We start from the raw sequence: 20,904 nt of genomic DNA, 5'->3' as shown, positions 1-20,904 counted from the left end.
CTTGTAAATTCACTTGTAGACAGCACGTCAATCACTTACTTAAGGACATGATAAAAATAATATACTCATGTCCAATGCTGGATATGATACACTGCACATGGGTGGTTGTGATTATATGATGAGTATATGATGAGAAAACTCTCTTAAATTCACCACATTCTGATAAAGTGCACTATCAAAAATGGGGTCTCTCTGTTCGACAGGGTGAAGGAGTGGCCTACAGGGGGAGAGTTCTGGTTGAACTCACCACCCAACTCGATGCCAAAGCTGAGAAGAAGGTGGACGACATACCCAGCGATGACATCCTTGTGGCTCAGGTAAAGATGCCGGGTGTTGGGCGCATCTTAACGTCTCAGGTAAAGACGCCGGGCGTTGGGCACATCATAACGGCTCAGGTAAAGATACCGGGCGTTGGGCACATCATAACAGCTCAGGTAAAGATACCGGGCGTTGGGCACGTAACGGCTCAGGTAAAGATACAGGGCGTTGGGCACATCATAACGGCTCAGGTAAAGATACCGGGTGTTGGGCACATCATAACAGCTCAGGTAAAGATACGGGGCGTTGGGCACATCATAACGGCTCAGGTAAAGACGCCGGGCGTTGGGCACATCATAACGACTCAGGTAAAGATACGGGGCGTTGGGCACATCATAACAGCTCAGGTAAAGACGCCGGGCGTTGGGCACATCATAACGGCTCAGGTAAAGACGCCGGGTGTTGGGCACATCATAACGACTCAGGTAAAGATACCGGGCGTTGGGCACATCATAACAGCTCAGGTAAAGATACAGGGCGTTGGGCACATCATAACGACTCAGGTAAAGACGCCGGGCGTTGGGCACATCATAACGGCTCAGGTAAAGATACCGGGCGTTGGGCACATAACGGCTCAGGTAAAGATACCGGGCGTTGGGCACATCATAACAGCTCAGGTAAAGATACGGGGCGTTGGGCACATCATAACGGCTCAGGTAAAGACACCGGCTTTATTCGGGACGAATCCCAGGAGCGTAGTCAAAGCAAGCAAAGTCCATACACGTAGATCCAGCCAATAAAACAATAAATAATCCGAAAATACAGTGCCGAGGGAAGAGGCAAACTCGTAGTCGGTAGACGTGCAGGGAGGTCCGGTAGCAGGAGAGCGGTCAGCGGGGCAGAAGTACAGGCGGGCGGCAGGCAGGGTCGTAGTCGAGGGCGATGCGGAAGTCGTACCCGTAAACAAAGCAGCGAGGCAAAGGTACAATAGCAGTAGGCGAGGACGTAGTCAAAAACAGGCGATGGTCAACGAAACAGAAATCAATAAACGATGGTCGAAAAACAGGCTTGGCTCTTAACGTGAATCAAAAGTAAATAATGCTCACGCGTTGCTTTGACAGACAAGAGGCAAACAATTTTGCAAAGAACAGAAGTTCGACTGGGCTATAAATGCGGGTGTAGACAGGTGTAGACAATTAGTTAGAGAGCAGCAAGGGAATGGAAAACAGGTGTGATGGATGACAAGTTAACAAGGTAATTAGTAATCGTTAGTAATAAACCTATCCTGCCCTAGCATTAGTAAATTAGTAAATGACATGCACGAGAAACGTAAGGTAACATGAACACATGATTAGTATGTTAGTATTACCCAATCCTGATCTAGCATTAGTAGATTTAGTAAATAGACAATAGAAACAATTAGGGTGTGAGTGACAGAAAGGGAGAGAGAGAAAGCCGGAATGCAAGGTTTGCGGAAAGACACGTAAAAGTGTATGTTTAAACAACGACCAGTCTACGTAACAATAAACATAAATCAAAACATAACACTAAACAAACTAAGACGATAACCACTCAACATAACAAGGTTAAATAATAGTAACGAAAACATAACTAGACATGACAAGACAATTAATCATAAAAAGAAATAAACTAAACAACATGATGAACCTAGACTAACATAATACATGATAAGGCAATACGTGACTAAGACAAATGATCAAATGCCAATCAAACATAAAACAAGGCATGACAGACCTGAAACGTGACAGATAAACCTATAATTGGTTAACGATTAACAGTTTTTTAAATTCAAGAACAAATTAGCATTAACTAGCGTTGTTGCTAACCTGAATGAATGATGTACAAATACATTAACAAAGCTGTCCAGATGAACTTGGGTAGTTTAAAACGACATTATTGAATGCCAATTCCCGTGACATTATTGTAAGGTGTTCCCTCACTTCCTGCAGAAGTACCAAAGGCGCAGGAAGTTCTCCCTCTGCGCCGTGTTCCACAGCGCGTGCATGCTGCAGGAACCTGGGGAACCCATCCAATTTGAGGTCAGCATCGGAAACTACGGCAACAAGTTAGACTCCACCTGCAAACCCCTGGCCTCAACAACCCAGTACAGCTGTGCCATGTTCGATGGTGAGAGGGTGCAGTTATCCTGCCAAATAAGCCATGCGATCTGCATTTGAGTAATGTATCTTGGGCATTTGTATCTTAACTGGCCAATGTTCTGTTTTTGTTCCTCCAGTATGCATTTATGCATCTGCTTAATTAACATACTCATTGAATGCTCTTTCTAGGAAATCATTACTACTACTTGCCCTGGGGAAATACAAAGCCAGTTGTCGTCATCACATCTTTTTGGGAAGACATAAGCCACCGTTTAGAGTCGGTCAACATTATACTGTACATCGTAGACCGATTGGTAAGAGAACTATCTATTTGATGATAGCATGATGTAACGTGATTTTTTGTTACATAACAAAACTACAAATCTAATAGAAGTAGAAGTGCAACTTCACTTGTGTCCCTGACAGAAATCGCATAGTCTTATGTGTAATTACAGTACATAGCATAGCCTTAGATAACTTTTTAATCCATTCCAACATTGTATAAAGTGCACTGTTCATCCATACAGATGGATTTTCCATCTGGTGCATGCTTTAAGGCTTGCTTTTTGGTTTCAGCAATCCAACATCACCTCCCTGAAGACAGCCATTTTGGCGAAAGTCCCTGAAACTCGTCTCGCAGAGATCTGGCTGAAGCTTATCAACCACTTGATTGAAGACCTCAGGAGGTAAACAGAGACGATGGTAGTTTCAAGTGAGCCATTTGATTATTGAATGTTGATAATTGGGCTGATTAATCAATTATGACAAAGTTGATTTATGACAGTCATTGATTACATAATTTATAACTTTGATGATTTGGCTCTTCACTGAAAAGATTCAGCTCATATTTGGCTGTCCAATTTTGCAGCTACTTGCAAAATAATGGGCATTTCTGGCACAGTAGTTCAATGCAAAATTGTTCAAGTTACTGCAATGAATAATTAAGCTCTCACTGTCTATGTGTTCATTGCTGTGGGACGGGTTTGAACAGAATGTAAGAAAAGTTGTCCAAAAGGGCTGGCAAGGTAACTTTACTGCAGCTTTGACCTTTTTACCTTTACCACTCCATTTACAGTGAGTTAACTGACTAATTAGATAGTTAGCTGGTAATGTTAACTTGCTACCTACACCAAACCTAGCACCTAACTCTACTTGGGAATTTGAGCCCACAGTTCAACAGGATCATAAGAAAACCATTTTTTCATTAAAAAAAAGAAAAATGTTTGGAGGAGAACCATGGATATCTACACTCTCTACCAAATCGGCAGTGGGTTTTGAAGCATGAACGCAGCTGCGGTAGCAGATGATAGGCTATTCCAAATCAGGCCGGTGACTGGGCATACTATGCCCCACACAGGGTGCCAAATTGATATACAAAAAGAAAAAGAAAAAAATAGTTGTGAATGATCGATCACTATCCAGGTTGATGTTGTTCATAAACGATCAGTCACTATCAGGTTGATGTTCATGAGTGATCAGTTACTATCAGGTTGATGTTGTTCATAAACGATGAGCCACTATCAGGTTGATGTTCATGAGTGATCAGTCACTATCAGGTTGATGTTGTTCATAATCGATCGATCACAATCAGGTTGAGTTTTGTTGATGAGAGGCTGCACCTTGTGCTCCTTGCAGCTTCAGAATGCCGGAGCTGGAGGGGAGGCCGAACCTGACGGCCCTGGACCTCCAGCTGAAGAAGCTGCGGGACAGCACCATCGAGAAAATCCAGCAGGAGGCCTGGAGCATGAAGGAGGAGGCCACCAATGTGCAGGACACGCTGGGGGACATCGAGGACTGGCTGGAGAAACTGCAGCAGCTGGCCGAAGAGGTTTGGTTAACCACAGCCAGTACTCGAGCTCTGATACAAAAGCCCCTCAATTTGCATTGAAATGTCAGGACTTACTTACTCTCCAGAGCTCAGATAAGCTCTGATACAAGCATACTTCAAAGTTAGCTTTCATACACAAGCGCTTAACTGGGTGGAACTTGGTGTGCTTTTTCCTGCAGCCCCAGAACAGTATGCCAGATGTGATCATCTGGATGCTGCGGGGGGAGAGGAGGGTGGCCTACATGCGAATCCCAGCCAATCAGATCATGTACTCTACCAACAGTGAGCAGGCCATGGGAAAGTACTGTGGTCGGACCCAGACCGTTTCCATGCAGGTACCTTAGTGCACACAACACAACTGCAAAAGGAATCTCAGTGTGCGCTACACAACTTCAATATGAAAATGATGGTTTATACAGGCTATTGTAGGTACCTAGTGCACACTAAGCAAGTCTAATAGGAAGCAGATTGTTTTCATATAGGTACCTAGTAGTATACACAACAACAATATGACACAGACTGTTTTCATTCTGGTACCCAGTGTACACTGCACAACAGCAGTGGGAAACCAACTGTTTTAATGTACTGTAGGTACCTATTGTACACTACACAGCTGTGGTTGGAAACAGATTGTTTCCATACAGGTGCATTCCACATAAAGAAAATCCTCAAAACTCCTAAAACGCAGCCCTTGGGCGGCCAGGTGCCTGCCTTGCCTGTTCACAAGATTGGCCTGTGAGGAATAATGACGAGGTCAAGGCAGATAAACATAATCCATTCTCTGCAGAGTTTGAGCTTGTTTTCTTTCTGAAGTACCCCATGGACAAAAACAAGGGGCTGAAGATTCCAGTGCAGCTGCGGGTAAACATGTGGCTCGGCCTTTCGGTACATGAGAATAAGTTCAACAGCTTCTCCGAGGGAACCTTCAGTGTGTTTGCAGAGACGGTAAGGATCATATTTATATAATTTCATGATATAACAGAATTATATTAACATGCAATATCCTGAAAAAAAAACACGAAGAAAAACAGACACGGTAATTTGTATAGGTACTGATCTGATATTTATTTAGAGATTAGTATTCTGTATATTCTACAAAAGAGCGACATTAAACGATGGACTGCAGTGTATTTGTGTGTAGTGTGTGTAGTACTGCAGTGTCCTTTTAGCTTCATCTTCCTGTTAACTAGACTTGATGTTGATGATACTTGATGTTGTATCTTGTCTGACCTATGTTCTGTAGTTGCTCCAAAAACCTTCGGTATGCAGTTATTATACGTTGCGTTGGATAAAAGCATCTGCTTAATGTAATGTAATGAACTAGAACTTGTTGTATTTGTAGTGTTCAGTGTTGCAATCTGTAGTGTTTGTCAGCATGCAGTGTCATAGAATGTGCTATAGTGATGGGAAAATGTCATAGAGTGTGTTGTTTTGGTACAGTGTTATAGAATGACTTGTTATGGTAATGCTGCAACATAGCAGAGTTTTGGTGTTGGTGATGGCACAGTTTTGTTATAGAATGTGTTGCTTCAGTAATGGTGGCAGTTTTTGCATGGGTAACGGTGGCTACTTCTCTCTTCTGTGGGCAGTATGAAAACCAGGCACAGGTGTTTGGGAAGTGGGGCACGACGGGACTGGTGGGTCGGTACAAGTTCTCCGACGTCACCGGGAAGCTGAAGCTGAAGAAGGAGTACTTCCTGCCCCCCCGCGGCTGGGACTGGGAGGGGGACTGGTTTGTGGACCCAGAGAAGGGGTGAGGGAGTTTATGCACACCGCTTAATGGAACCTGTTTTTGGAACAATGAGTCAGCATTAATCCAGTGATATGCTAACAATTAGCATTAAACTCATACAATAACAATTCGTATTAAACACATACGGTAGCAATTTACATTAAACACACTAACAATGAGCAATAAACACATACAGCAAAGATTGGCATTAAACAAATACAGTAACAATAACCCAATAACCATTAAACTCATACAGGAGCAATGCGCATTATATTACCTTAGTAGATGGACCCATTGGGACCTAGGACTCCAGGACACGCCATCCCTTTTAAGAGTGCACAGTTGTTCGGCTCTTTGAATCATCCTAACCCCTGTAGCAATTAATATAAAACACGTCGAGTAACAGAGTCAGCATTAAGCAGGGTTTAGAGGTCATCTCAGCAGTAATTATTTATTATGAGTTGAAGGATTGTTAAGCAACCCCACACCCAGCACACAATTGGAGGAAACAGACTGTTCTGGAATGTTCTACGGTGTGCCAGGGCCTGGTAGCTCTCCTTGTGTTTATCCCGCCGCTTGACTTCCCAGTCTTTTTCTCCTACGTCAAACTCCCAAGTTTTTGTACGTGCCAATTTATTTTCGGGACGTTGTTCCTCTTGGCACACCAGGTCTAAACTGTGTGACAATATTGCGGCCCCCCCAACGGCAGTGTGTTTTAATGGGGAAATAGCTGCACAGAGGGATGCGTGGTAACTGAGTGGGAGGCAATGAACATCATGTGAAAATTACACACGCATTTGTCACTCCTTTTTCACCTGACCATCGAGAATGTGTGGCGCATTTGGAAAAAAGGGCAGTTTAAATGCTGACATCACAGTTGGCACCATGTGACCTCGGGAGACACGCAACTGTAAAAATGGCTTCTGCATGTTTTAGAATGAAAACTTTCACGTTTATGTTCCTAGGAAAAGTGATGGAGTTCTAGAACAACAAAAATTTAAAAAATGTTTACCTGTGTGACCCCAGGCTGCTGACGGAGGCTGACGCGGGACACACACAGTTCATAGATGAGGTGTTCGAGAACGAGACGCGGTTCCCGGGGGGAGAGTGGAAACCGGCGGCGGAGCCCTACACCGATGTGGTGAGGAAACCCCGCCCGCCCTATCGCACTCCAGCCAAAGATTCAGTTAACATCTCCCTTTAACCCATTAAGACAGGGATGTGCTTTCCCATCCTCCCTTCACCTGGCAGTCAGGTGAAGACAGTCTGGCCAACCTGTTGCACTAATTACCCGGGAGAAAAGAAAACCAGGGCTGGATTTGGATTTGCGGGCCAGATTTTATGTACAGTGTACAGTGTTCATGCCAGCAGCTGGCTCCGCAGTTAGCCCACGTCATCTCCCAGCTCCTGCTGGGTATCTCAGTATGTCAGCTGTAGCTAACTTCCCTGTTGAAGTCCATTCAAACCTATGAATTTACCCTGGTGAAATTATACTATTTTGGACAGTACTTTTCAATTCTAAAAAAAATTCACACTGAAGTAATTACTCTCCAGGGACCAAAAAAGCCCCATAGTCAAACATGGCAGCCTTCATGAACTGGCTTGAGCAGATTGAGCAGATCCCATAGGAACCTACTCTTCAAAAGGTTGCATCTGACTTTCAATTACATTGTGAATTGTACATCTTTGGCGTGTAGGGTATCAAAGTGTCTGTGGCTCTCCTGTAGCACTGCGTGGGTATAAAGAGACAGACAAATGTATTGGCGCCTGTGGTGATTTGCAGAATGGAGACAAGGCCCAGGGCCCGAACGAGATCAAATGCTCATCTGGCTGGAAATGGGAGGACGCATGGATCTATGACACAAACCGTGCCGTGGATGAGAAAGGTGAAAACGATCAATTCCGAATGTGAATGTGTGTGTGTGTGTGTGTGTGAGAGAGCGAGTTAAAAGCACTGGGTGTGTGTGAGTGTGTGTTTGAGTTATGGAGCACGGGGTGTGTGTGTGTGTGTGAGAGCGAGTTAAAAGCACTGTGTGTGTGTGAGTGTGTGTTTGAGTTATGGAGTACGGGGTGTGTGTCTGACTGGGAGTATATGTTGACTGTTTGTGCTACTCTAGGTTGGGAATACGGGGTAACTGTTCCTCCCAATGACAAGCCCAAGTCCTGGTCCCCGGTGGAGAAGATGTACCACGTGCACCGGAGGAGACGTATGGTTCGCCAGCGCAAGAAGGTGGCAGAACCCACCCCCTCCTTAGAGGTGAGAGGAGTGAACCTCCTGTGGGCATGGCATTGATCAATGGATGATTGAAAGTACTCATCATGGTCCCGCCTTCTGTGCCCCTATGAACCAATAGAAAAGAGAGCCTGGGGAGGGCTGGGAGTACTCCTCTCTGATCGGATGGAAGTTCCACCGGAAGGAGCGCTCATCGGACACGTTTAGGCGCAGACGCTGGAGGAGAAAGATGGCTCCCTCTAACCAGATGGGCCCGTCGGCCATCTTCAACCTAGAGGGGGCGCTGGTGAGCTCTTAGCGCTTTCAGCACAACAAGCCACTTACATATACTCATTATCTAAGGATTCACTGTACAGCAAAACCTCACGGATACTATTCATAGAGATATCATTTTGTTGTACCTCAGTGTCTGAAATAAATAAATTGAATGTTTCCTAGTGCTTAGCGCTCACTGTAACTTGTTGACACAATGGGCAATGTGGAATTACTCTCAAGGTTTGCCTTTGTTTTTTGTTCAGGGGATTGATGATGAAGGCTCCAAAAAGGACCCAACCCAACTGTTCGGTGCCAACACCCCCACCGTTTCCTGCAGTTTTGACCGTGAGTGACCTGAACCAGTGCCAGCTGATTAAAAGCTGTGATTGTTTTACCGGGTGCACACATCCCTTCCTCTGGACACACAGAGTCACACATGCATACACACACACACACACCAAATGTACACACACATACACACACACACACACACACACACACTGAATGTACACGCACATGCACACACACACCGAATCTATGCACACACACACAAACACTGAATGTACACACAAGTACACACACACCAAATGTACACACACACCGTATGTATACACACACACATACACACACACACACACACACACACTGAATGTACACACAAATACACACACGCACACCGAATGTACACACACACACACACCGAATGTACACACACATGCACACACGCACACACACCGAATGTATACACACACGCATGCAGTTACTCTGTACTCCCAACTCCTACCAATCACCACACACACTCACACATGCAAACTCACACCACTCACACACAGGTGTGTACAAACACACATCCAAAAACACACACACATCATACAAACGCTTACACCATACACAAATATTAAGCTCTCTCTCACACTTAAACGCACACACACTCAAAACCATTTGAGAACAATAAATAGCTCTAGACATTAGACTGAAGTGATTGTGAGCAATGATATCACAGAGAAGGTCATCATGAATGGAATTCTGCTGGTCAGTTGATTGTTTCCTGTCATTTTCAGTCACTTTCAGTTTGTTTTTCTGCAGGGTCTTTTATGTACCATCTAAGGGTCTATGTTTACCAGGCTAAAGACCTCACTGCCATGGACAAAGACAGTTTTTCAGGTGAGCGGCTTGTAAGTAGGCATTATAGTACATTTTCCTGGTTGTATTTACTGTTTACTTGATTGTAGTAGCAATCCGGAGCTCTGTTTACATCAGCTGACTAATGTTACCCGTCATGATGATATCACAGATATTAGACTAAATATTTACAATTTTTTACAATCACTTCGACCCTAATCTCACAAGCTTGTGCTCAATTTTCAAAACCTTAGACAAAACACACAAAATGGTAAGCACTTGTAACACAGCCTGTTCGCCTGTTCAAAACATGCATTGTGCATTCATATCTTTGAAGAAATCTTGCACTTCCAAACTCATCGGTTCAAATTCCTAATTTTTCATGAAATACTGTAGGAACATTTGTTTAGATCGACCACACAAAAGATACCTATAGATTCACTGTTTAGTTATTTTTACAATACTTTACTATAGTATGAAATAATTATTGAAACATGTTTCAATATGGTCTTTTTGTGGTTCTAAATAAAGGGAATAGTGGAAACAATGAGTGGAATCATTAAAATAAAATCAAAATACAAAATGGATAGAAAGATTATTTTCCAAAGTGCTTCATATCTTTGGTTTCAGCACAAACGCACCTATACTAATATGGCAACAGTAAATAGGTCAGAATCATATGAACCATATGAATCATATCCGAACAGAACTTGGGGAAGCGGCCGCTTACAAAATAAACTAGTGAGTCGATAAGATCATTTCGGCCTACCTTTTTTTGAGAGCAAAAATATCATGCATCATGCTAGCATGCATGCCAGCTTTTTATGGAGTGGCTCCACTTTTAGAAAGACCACAACTGGTGGTTGATACATGTCCCCTGTGCTGGCGCTAGCAGGGCAACATCCATCCTATTTCAAACGTAGGCTAATGAAAATATACATTGGTACATGAATTACATCGAATTGAGATGTAATGAATGAAGTATTTTCAAATGCATTTTGATTATCCGTTTTGAGTTTTTTGTCTACAGTTTTGTAAAATTACCTCAATGTTCTGAAATTAGTGTCAAAGTGATTGTAGAAAACGGTAACTAACTGCGCGCCAGTTTCGAAAATATAGATTGCGCCTAGGTCTAGTCTAAATTCAATTCTGAATGGAGTTACTTCATAGAAAACAGAATTTCATCCACGACTAAACTGTCTGTGAAACCGGCCCCATGAGCAAAATTGGTCAGACTGCAGCTAAATCGGGCCCAATTTCCGAATTCAGTCACTCTCCATTTGACAGGTTAATGTCATAATTCTATATTGGCAATACAGTAGGGTCACTTACAATTTATTTTATGTTGATTTTTAAAAAAATCATATCTAAGCAAAAAATTCAGAAATTTCAGAAAGTTTCCGAGACTGAGCTGGATATTTGTTGACATGCTGATGGCTCTGTTGTCTTTTTCACTCAGATCCCTATGCACATGTGTCCTTCCTGCACGTGAGCCAAACTACCGAGATCATCAAGTCTACTCTCAACCCAACCTGGGACCAGACGCTCATCTTCGACAACATCGAAATTTGCGGTGACCCCCAGACCATGGCCCAGAACCCGTCCAGTGTCGTGTTTGAGCTCTATGACAGTGACCAAGTGGTAAGTGTCTGTCCGGTCATCCGGTCAGAAATCAGTTTTTTTCTTTATTTCTGAAAATGAACATGTTGGTGGTGGCAGTGTGTTTAATGCTGTGGTTCACTGTGCTGGCAGCCATGTTGGCTCTGGTGTGTTTAGACTCAGTGGTGATTACCTTTCCGCTGCAGGGCAAAGATGAGGCTCTGGGCCGGTGCTCCTGCCCCCCCCTGGTGAAGCTGAATCCTGGGATGGACGTGTCCCCCAAACTCCTGTGGTACCCTGTCATCAGGAAGGGCAGAGTCGCTGGGGAGATGCTGGTGGCTGCTGAGCTCATCCTGAAGGACAAGGTAACGTAGCCCTCTCACTATTGGCTGTCGATTCAGGCTCCTAGGGGGAAGTCAAATTTCTCAAAAAATGGCAACTCCTTCCAGCAAACCCTGAAAATAAATACCTTTCTGTCGCTACATGAATTCAAAGTGATGAATAATTTGGTTTGCCTGAATTGTGAGTGTTTTAAGTGAAGGCTTTGAAATGTTTTAAGATAATTTTAATGCATTTTATTTTTTTATTTTATATGAAATTAATATTTTAAAGTACCTTACCATTTAGTTTTGAATCGTAATCATTTATCTATTCCACTTTGCACTACTTATTTTCCTTTCTAATTGTTGTTGTATTTTATGTGCACATTTGGCACAAAAGAGGGCACCTGCTCTCTTTACTGTGTCTCCCAAGTTTAAGTAAAAGTAAACGGAAATGAACGGAACCTGAGCTCGGTAGGTTACCCGAGTGAATGGACGCAGACCACCCCCAGGTGAGACTGAGTGGTCTCTGTGTTTTTACCCCCTCTGACCCTAGGCCAGCGAGACCGAGCTGCCCATTCTGCCCCCCCAGCAGGCGGGGAGGCTCTACATGGTGCCGCAGGGGATCCGTCCCGTGGTGCAGCTCACCGCCATCGAGGTCAGTCAGCCTCCGCTCTGCGCTTCCCGTGAAGTCCAGGGGCCTTCGGCTGTGTGGCTCAGGGATGGTCGTGTCTCCAAACGACCTCATAGTGTTCATGCCAGCAGCCGGCTTCGTGGTTAGGCCACGTCATCTCCCACCTCCTGCTGGGTATCTCAGTGTGTCAGCTGCAGCTCAGGGGACGAGGGACTGACATTCCCCCACAAGCTCACACACTCCAGTGGTTACCAGAGATATTGCAGCTTATTAAGCATCAAGTGCCAAAAAGCTAATTTCCCCATTGAAGACCCTTCAAAAGTATGAATTCACCCATTAAAAAATGACAGTACTTTTCTATTCTAAATCCGTTATTTTTCTCTGAGCCACACAGAAGATGTTTTTCATTCCCAATGCTCCCTTCACGTTTCAGTACATAGTGCACATGCCCCATAGTCAAACATGGCAGCCTTCATGAACAGGCTTCATGGGCAATAGAGCAGCTCCCATAGGAATCCTTGAAAGCGATAAGAGGAAGTGGTCTGGAGTTCTTGTGTATCTCGATGGCTCTAACGCGTGCTGTTCCAGATCCTGGCCTGGGGACTGCGCAACATGAAGCCCTACCAGCTGGCCGCCGTGTCCTCCCCCAGCCTCATCGTGGAGTGCGGGGGCGAGATCGTCCGCTCCACCGTAATCAGGAACATCAAGAAGAACCCCAACTTCCCCGCATCCGTCCTCTTCTTCAAAGTGGTACTACCCCGCAAACCACCCGAGACACAGCACAGTATCCCGATGACAGACCGTTTTTTAACACATTCAAACGCGCTTCAGGGATCTGCGCAGTGACACGACACTGCTATCACACTTGCTGGCTATAACTTGAGTGTCGCGTTTACATTTTAGCGTGTGGTTAAGAGTGTGGGATTGACGCAGGTTTCTCGTTGCATCAGCTCCTTCCCAAAGAGGAGATGTACAGCCCTCCCATCGTGTTGAAGGTGATCGATCACAGACCGTTCGGGAGGAAGCCCGTGGTGGGTCAGTGCACCATCGGCTCCCTGGAAGAGTTCCGCTGTGACCCCTACAGGACCGGGGCTGAGGTCGCCAGGTCTGCCAAAGGTGAACAGCCTCTGCTCCTGTTTACAACAGGGATTGCCTTCATCCGTTGTTTATAATAGGGACTGCCTCCATCCGTTGTTTATAACAGGGACTGCCTTCATCCGTTGTTTACAACAGGGACAGCCCATTTCAAGTCACTTCATGTCAAATTTACTCATTGAAATGATGGTGTTATTATTTGTGTTTGTTAGAAATTACAATTGCATGTGAATGCAATCCTATGCTGCTTCGTAAGTTAAAGTATTGAAGTACTGTATCTGAACAACTCCCAAAACTGGAACATGGACTAAAAAGAGCTGTTCTGGAATTTAAATTTATTATCCAGTAATCCTGCTTGGAAATAAACCCTGCAGGTAGTTGAAAAAAAAAGATTGTCACAGTATAAAAAAAATAAAATAAATGAACATTGTGAATGTTCTCATCACTGATGCGATCACCATTTAAAGTAACAAATGTTCATGACGCTATCTTAGTGGCTCTCATGGCTGCTGCTCCATCAACATTCATCAACATTGAGGATGAAGGCCTGCTTCTGGATGCCAAGGTACACCTCCCCCACCCCCCGCACTCTGCCGTTTAGACCTGGGTCAATGTCTAATTGTTTTGGAATCACGTACTTTTCTGTGCTCGATTGGTCTTGCCTGGTGCAATTGAGCCAACCAAGAGGACTAGAAGGCAGGTTTTTCACCTTTACTATTTCATAGGTTCCAATATATCAGACATGGTTCGTTTATGGACTTACTTTGGTGACATTTTCTGCATTTAGATCAGATTGAGACTAACACTTGCCCTGATCTTCTGTTTTACCCTTTTCTCATCCTGCTCATCTTCCTCGACAGCAAACAGAAAAGGTGAGTGGTTTGAAAATTTATACTTGTTTTAACTACGCATTTTACCCTTTGACTGGCAGCTCAACCCAAGTGGTAAAGTGACAAGAATCCCTGGTGCACATAACGCAAAAGGAAGCTACGATAAGGGGAATTGCAGTGAGAAAATCCAAAGAAATATGCTACGACTGAAATACGGGATGAATCAAGATTTTCGAGAATAAGAAGAGATATATGAAAAAGCCTGAAACGCAGGACTTGCCTGGGAGAAAATGGGATTTCTGGTCACCCTACCAAGTGGTAGACTAGCCAGTTAAAGTCTTAATATTAATATTACCTTTTAAAGTGCGGACTTTTTGACATTTAAATGTACAAAATAAGGCATTTTTGAAAGGAACGCAAATACTTACCAGCTCTGTCTTATAGCCAGTTTTATCTGATTATACATTGGTGGTTCTGACCCAATCCCCTGTGTGGTTACAGGAGAAGGAAGAAGTCGATTGGTGGAGTAAGTTCTATTCCTCCATTGGAGAACATGACAAGTGTGGCCCTTACCTTCAGAAGGGCTACGACACCTTAAAGGTGAGGAATATGAGGGTGTGTTTGTGTAAATCACAGGTGTCAAACTCCAGTCCAGGAGGGCCACAGTGTCTGCTGGCTTCCTTGGTGGTCCTGACGCCAGTGGCTGGCTACACACGTTGTTCTCAAGGCCTTACTTAAAAAAACACCCATACTTAATGATTGTGTGCTTGCTTAACCTGTGCCTCATGATCATGTCTTGCTTGGGGAGTTGCAATGATTATCTCTGTGCATCTTCTATGCTTATGTCTGTGACTTTGACTTTTTTGTGCCGTGATTTTAGAGGTGGAGAAACCGACGCTTGTTAATTGCATAACAACGCCCTGTATTTGCGTAAACCCTCCCCCCCTTTAAATACATTAAGGAGAGAAGCGAACCTTGCGATGACTAACCAAGATGACATGCATACTGCAGTTCCAGCCACATGCACCTCTTTGATAGACGACATTGAATTGGAGTGTGATCTTCAGGTGTACAACACTGAATTTGAATGTGATGTTCAGGTGTACAACACTGAATTGCAATGTGATGTTCAGGTGTACAACACTGAATTGCAATGTGATGTTCAGGTGTACGACACTGAATTGGAGGAGGTTCCTGACTTCAGAGGACTGACGGACTTCTGCAAAACCTTCAAACTACAGAGAGGCAAGAACGAAGACGAGGAAGAAGACCCTTCGGTGGTCGGAGAGTTCAAGGTGAGGCGTGTTACAATCCTCCATCCCTCTACCACCTTGTCTCCTATCCAGAAGTAAGGGGGGAGGAGACGAGTGGAGGAAAGGCACTTTTTACTTAGTATTGGGACACCCCCCCGCAGTCACTGAGTTTTACTGCCACCTGGTGGAGAGTTCATGAATATGAACACCCCTTTGGTAATAACGGTTGTGTGCATTTTGTTCAGGGTTCATTCAGAGTGTACCCTCTGTCAGATGACCCGGGGGTCCCTGAACCCCCTCGGCAGTTTCGGGAGCTCCCAGACAGCGGGCCTCAGGACTGCCTTGTCAGGATTTACATCATCCGCGGCATCGACCTGCAACCCAAAGACAACAACGGCATGGTGAGCTGAATAACGAGAGAGAGATTACCAGCACACCCTTACTGTCCCAAGAGTGCCTTTAGGCACTGAAGCGTAACTACCGTAAAAAACCCAAGAGTGCCATATATGACCATATGTGACCGTATATCTTTTCAACCAGTCAAAATGACTACTATTGTTTAAAATCCGACAACATTTTCAAAATTTTCTCAACCAAAGCCAAACCCCCCTGGGAATCTGGGTGCAGCCACTTCATATTGGGCTTGGGACTGAAAGGGTTAATACATTTCTGTTATATCCATCTACTATTGCACCTTGCTGGCCAGCAGAGGATGGGCTCCCCCGTCTATAGTCGGTTCCTCATGAGATTTTTTTCCCATTGGGGAGGTTTTTCTCACCACTAGGGTTTTTTTTTTTTTTTTTTTTTTTTTTACCTCAGGGCCTTGCTGTTTTGGGGGTCCAGGTGTGGTGTCTGCTCTTCTGCTACTCTGTAACGTGCCTTTGTAACAGTCTTTTGTAAATAACATTTTATTGAATAGTAACATTGCACACCAGTGACACTGCAGGAGCACTGCTTATAACATTTGCCGGAAATGTGCACTTTTTTTGACACCATCCATTTGTATGCTAATGCTTTTTTCCCTTTGCAGTGTGATCCATACATTAAGATTTCTCTGGGAAAGAAAACTATTGAAGACCGAGATCAGTACAAACCCAACACCCTCAACCCAGTGTTTGGAAGGTAACCCTGAAAAGCAGAAGAACATGGATGTTATAAGAGTGTTGAAATTGTGCGGAAGCGTGAAATGTCCTCTTCTCCCACTCCCCAGAATGTTCGAGCTCTCCTGCTTCCTTCCGCAAGATAAAGACCTGAAAATCGCCATTTACGACTACGATCTATTGACCCGGGACGAGAAAGTTGGAGAAACCATAATTGACCTGGAAAACAGATTCCTCTCTCGCTTTGGGTCATATTGTGGACTACCGGAGACATACTGCAGGTGAGTGTTTCACTCCTGACCATTATGTAATTAGTCATGAATTCAAGCAGATTTACCAGCAGAACAGATGTACGAGTTCAGCATTGGAGTTAGCTGGATAAGTGCTCTGAGTAAAACATGGAAACTCTCCCAAATCTGGAACATGGGCTGAAGTAAAAAGTGCTGTTCTGGGTTTTACTCAGTACCGTTATCCAGCCTATTCAGTAATTATGATTTATGAACTACCCCCCAGTTTGTGTGCTCTAATCATTACATCACATCCTGTATATGTTTTCCGTATTACTGATGGTCAGTGTCCACCTGCTGTGGAACAATTGATTCAGATTTGGTCCCTCTCAAAAACAGCTCTGGTATCAACCAGTGGCGAGACCAGCTGAAGCCATCTCAGATCCTGCAGAACCTCACCAAGCTGAGAGGCATCAGCCCCCCCGAAACCAGGGACAACGGGAACACACTGAGCTTCGGAGGCAAGGAGTACAGCCTGCTGGACTTTGGTAAGCTGCAACCAGCATGGTCACAGAGCAGTTAACTCCAAAAGGTCAAAAATCGTGTTAAGATTGTGTCGGCTAGCTAGGGATTCTGGATTTAAGAATGCGAAGAAAATTAATATGCTGAATTGTACGGTTGTACAGAAGAATTGAGGAAATACAGGCTTTTTTTTTTTACAATTGCTGAGCAGAAGCCAATAAAACCATGAACAATCACCTGGGCCCCCCTGCGGAGCGCATTTCTCTGCACGTGCTCAGAAATCAGGGCCTCGTCCCTGAGCATGTGGAAACCAGGACCCTCTACAGCAGCTTCCAGCCCACACTGTCCCAGGTTAGTCCCACACTGTCCCAGATCAGCCCTACACTGTCCCAGGTCCGTCGCACACTGTCCCAGATCAGTCCCACACTGTCCTAAGTTTAGTCCCACACTGTCCCAGATCAGTCCCACACTGTCCCAAGGTTAGTCCCACACTGTCCCAGGTCAGTCCCACACTGTCCCAGATCAGTCCCACACTGTCCAAGGTTAGTCCCACACTGTCCCAGGTCAGTCCGAGACTGTACCAGGTTAGTCCCAGTCCAATCTACACTGTCCCACGCAAGTCTAAACTGTTTTCAATATTATGTCTTATGTATTTTCTCATGCCCAGGGAAAGATCCAAATGTGGGTGGATATCTTCCCTAAACATCTTGGTGCTCCTGGACCACCCTTTAACATTACGCCTCGGCAATCCAAAAAGTAAGGAGCAGTTTGGGTATAGCATTTAGAATTTTAGGTTTGGCTGATCTGCCACTGTTGCTCATATTAATCAGAGGAATGCACTGTTCTCCTACACTCTGAGCTGTTCTGGATAGGTCTGCTACGTGAATGTAATGTATTATGTAATGTAATGTATTATGATGATAGGGCCCAATGAGATTATTAATTAATACTTATACAACCACAATAAGAACCATTTACCTGGTGCAAGCTTGGTGTGTCAAATTGAACTCTTTCAGTTGGGTTCCAAGTTTTAAATTCTAAATGATTTTGTCATGGTTTTCACTGCCTACTTCGGGAAATTCCAGTATTTACCTCTCGAGAGGGCATGCCGGCCATGTTCAGCAGGAGAAGTTACCTCCCGCATGTGGAATGCGGGTGTAATCAGGGCCAATTGCAGTCAGCTGCGTGGAGAGCTATTTAAGTCTCTTCCTGGCGCTGCTCTGAGGTGTTTCATTTTGCCACGTGCACTAAGCCGGTATGGAGGTCTAGAGGTAGAAAGATAGAGAGTTTTAGCTTGGAAAAGCATTCAGTTTAGAAATTAGTTAGAATTATAGGGACCTGTATTGTTTCTCTTGGGTTGGTTGGTTCCTGTGGACCTTCCATATTTTTGTTGCTTAGGTCCGCTTCTGTTTAGAGGAGTGAGTGGCAGAGTTCGCCGCTAAGGTTTAGCCCATTTCAGACTGCCATTCAGAAATCTCGTTTTGTAATCCTGACCGTTATAATTCAGGTCAGATTTTCGGTTGGCAAATCGGTTTGGTTCCCTTTTTTAGTTATCTTTTCACACAAAACATGCCTGCTTCCTCGGGCATTCTGTGCTAGTTTGCACTGATCCTGTTTGACCGATTTTCACGGTTTTGTTTCAGTGGACATTTCGCCAGGGAGTCTCTCTCCCGTTTTCTGTTTTTATATTCCTCGCTTATTTCAGTGGTTATCCAACTTATCGTTAACTTTGTGATCCCTTCCCGGTCGCTCTTGGTCTCCCGCACCTGCTCCCTCACAGATTTAGTTCAGTGTCCAGCAGCATTAGCTTGCTAAAGGATAACAGCAGGGTAAAGTAAAGGTTTTACCTTTTGAAGGAGCCTGGGGCAGTTTGGTATAGTATAGAAGTATAGAACTTAAACACTCTATTGTAGTCTAGTGAGCTGTTTCAGAAACTGGCTTTTTTCAATCCTTGATCTACAGTATAGCCCTCTGCTTTCAATGTCTGACTAAAGTTTAAAAAAGTAGGGACAGCCTTTTTTTTAAGTGTCTAATGAAGAGCAGCTATGGTTGAAAAAAAAAACAATCATAAAAGGGGACCCTGAGGACAGAGAACCCTTGAAACTCTTGGTTCCCTATGATGGACATTTTCAGAGTAATTTTTGCTGACTTGAAATATGTAGCCTGAGCAGTGTTTGTCCCGTGAGAGATGGCTTATGGGTAATATTTTCCTTGTTTTCCAGATATTTCCTGCGTGTCATTGTTTGGAACACCACCGATGTCATTTTGGATGAAACCAGCGTCACAGGGGAAAAAATGAGCGATATCTATGTGAAAGGGTAATCCATCAAGAAGTGTTTCAATACTGCTTTGTGTCAACCTAGTGGGCAGCTCTCAGTCCTTGCTGCTATCGCCATGGGATCCATTTTAACACATTCAGTTCTCTCGCTCTCTTCCCTCGAAGGAGCCATATTGTGACTAAGTCGCGATGCGCGACAAGTGAACTTAGTAGGCACACTCTGCCAGGGAGGATAGACAAGGAACAAACCAAAACAGAAAGTAACGGCCCTCTCCTCTTCTTCATGTGTGGAGCATTGCATTGTTGGATTTCCTTCTTGCTGGAAGCTTGCAATTTATACCCTTGGTGAGAGGAAGGAAATATCAGAAATTGGAATGGAACGCCACTTTGCGTAGCTGCCATATTTTATCCCAGCCTCTTGGGGGGTACTCCCTATGGAGCAAGGGAAGGGAACATTAGGAAGAAAGGATAAAAACAGGTCCACATGTAAACCTGTATTGCTACCATTATATTTGGCAAGTTGCCTAGTTTTCAGTACCTAAATTACACAGCAACCTTTGTTAACAAAAAGCTATACTGGGCCTGGCTTAGAGGGTATTTTGTTGGGACATGTCCAGGGTAATCAAGGTTTCTGCTGGGAAGAACTGAGTCTGACATAATTGTGTGGTATAGACTTGATATCTTCACATAGCTTTGTGCTGTAGAACAGTTACACTGACTTGCCTGTGTGGTGTGTATACCTGGACAGTTACCCTGAGTGGTGTACACCTGTGTGGTATAGGCCTGTCATTCTGACCCACCTGTCTGGTGTATACCTGGCAGTTACTCATCCTTACCAGTGTGGTGCATACCTGGGCAGTTACTCATCCTTACCTGTCTGGTGTATACCTGGCAGTTACTCATCCTTACCTGTGTGGTGTATACCTGGCAGTTACTCATTCTTACCTGTGTGGTGTATACCTGGGCAGGTGGATGGCAGGGATGGAGGATGATAAGCAGAAGACAGACGTGCACTACAGGTCCCTGGATGGGGATGGGAACTTCAACTGGAGGTTCATCTTTCCATTCCACTACCTGCCCGCTGAACAGCTCTGCCTTGTGTCTAAAAAGGTTAGTATGGCTGGCTGTGTGTTAGCAGCCCCGGTGTGGACTATGTAATGAATCGTTTGAACTGTATTTAACAGAAAGGCTTTCAAGATTCCAATCAAATTAACTGACAAATCATTGGTAATCATAAACAATATTGTTGGCTATTCATTTTATATGATATTTTATTCTCTAAGGTGGTAAATACATTTCAGCAAGTGTAATTCATTGCTGTACCATCATCTGCAATATTCTATTGCTTAAACCTTTTTTTTTGGAACAGGACCGGTTTTGGAGTCTGGATAAAACAGAGTTCAGAATACCCCCAAGGCTAATAATCCAGATCTGGGACAATGACAAATTCTCCTTGGATGATTACCTGGGTAAATAACATATTCTTGAACATATATAT

At 44.2% G+C, this 20,904-nt stretch overlaps 1 protein-coding gene across 1 annotated transcript in view; it reads left to right on the top strand.

The window, feature by feature from the left end:
• The window catches only part of LOC133117888 (myoferlin-like), a 51,138-nt gene that overhangs the window by 26,152 nt on the left and 4,082 nt on the right, over window positions 1-20,904 (top strand). The window contains exons 19-50 of the mRNA XM_061227397.1: window positions 204-317; window positions 2,229-2,406; window positions 2,568-2,692; window positions 2,955-3,064; window positions 4,014-4,206; window positions 4,386-4,541; window positions 5,020-5,151; window positions 5,796-5,959; window positions 6,965-7,079; window positions 7,722-7,824; window positions 8,056-8,195; window positions 8,293-8,457; window positions 8,690-8,771; window positions 9,513-9,590; window positions 11,008-11,189; window positions 11,354-11,512; window positions 12,024-12,125; window positions 12,690-12,851; window positions 13,052-13,217; window positions 13,691-13,761; window positions 14,057-14,068; window positions 14,528-14,626; window positions 15,193-15,321; window positions 15,525-15,680; window positions 16,310-16,401; window positions 16,490-16,660; window positions 17,006-17,154; window positions 17,340-17,479; window positions 17,796-17,884; window positions 19,351-19,446; window positions 20,375-20,516; window positions 20,776-20,875. Coding sequence (XP_061083381.1) covers window positions 204-317; window positions 2,229-2,406; window positions 2,568-2,692; window positions 2,955-3,064; window positions 4,014-4,206; window positions 4,386-4,541; window positions 5,020-5,151; window positions 5,796-5,959; window positions 6,965-7,079; window positions 7,722-7,824; window positions 8,056-8,195; window positions 8,293-8,457; window positions 8,690-8,771; window positions 9,513-9,590; window positions 11,008-11,189; window positions 11,354-11,512; window positions 12,024-12,125; window positions 12,690-12,851; window positions 13,052-13,217; window positions 13,691-13,761; window positions 14,057-14,068; window positions 14,528-14,626; window positions 15,193-15,321; window positions 15,525-15,680; window positions 16,310-16,401; window positions 16,490-16,660; window positions 17,006-17,154; window positions 17,340-17,479; window positions 17,796-17,884; window positions 19,351-19,446; window positions 20,375-20,516; window positions 20,776-20,875 — 4,072 coding nt within the window. The remainder of the gene's footprint in view (window positions 1-203; window positions 318-2,228; window positions 2,407-2,567; window positions 2,693-2,954; window positions 3,065-4,013; window positions 4,207-4,385; window positions 4,542-5,019; window positions 5,152-5,795; window positions 5,960-6,964; window positions 7,080-7,721; window positions 7,825-8,055; window positions 8,196-8,292; window positions 8,458-8,689; window positions 8,772-9,512; window positions 9,591-11,007; window positions 11,190-11,353; window positions 11,513-12,023; window positions 12,126-12,689; window positions 12,852-13,051; window positions 13,218-13,690; window positions 13,762-14,056; window positions 14,069-14,527; window positions 14,627-15,192; window positions 15,322-15,524; window positions 15,681-16,309; window positions 16,402-16,489; window positions 16,661-17,005; window positions 17,155-17,339; window positions 17,480-17,795; window positions 17,885-19,350; window positions 19,447-20,374; window positions 20,517-20,775; window positions 20,876-20,904) is intronic.

The sequence above is a fragment of the Conger conger genome, chromosome 18 (assembly GCF_963514075.1).
Source record: "Conger conger chromosome 18, fConCon1.1, whole genome shotgun sequence".
Lineage (NCBI taxonomy): Eukaryota > Metazoa > Chordata > Actinopteri > Anguilliformes > Congridae > Conger > Conger conger.
Note: the sequence above shows the minus strand (reverse complement) of the source record. Positions and strands in the feature narration are given on the sequence as shown.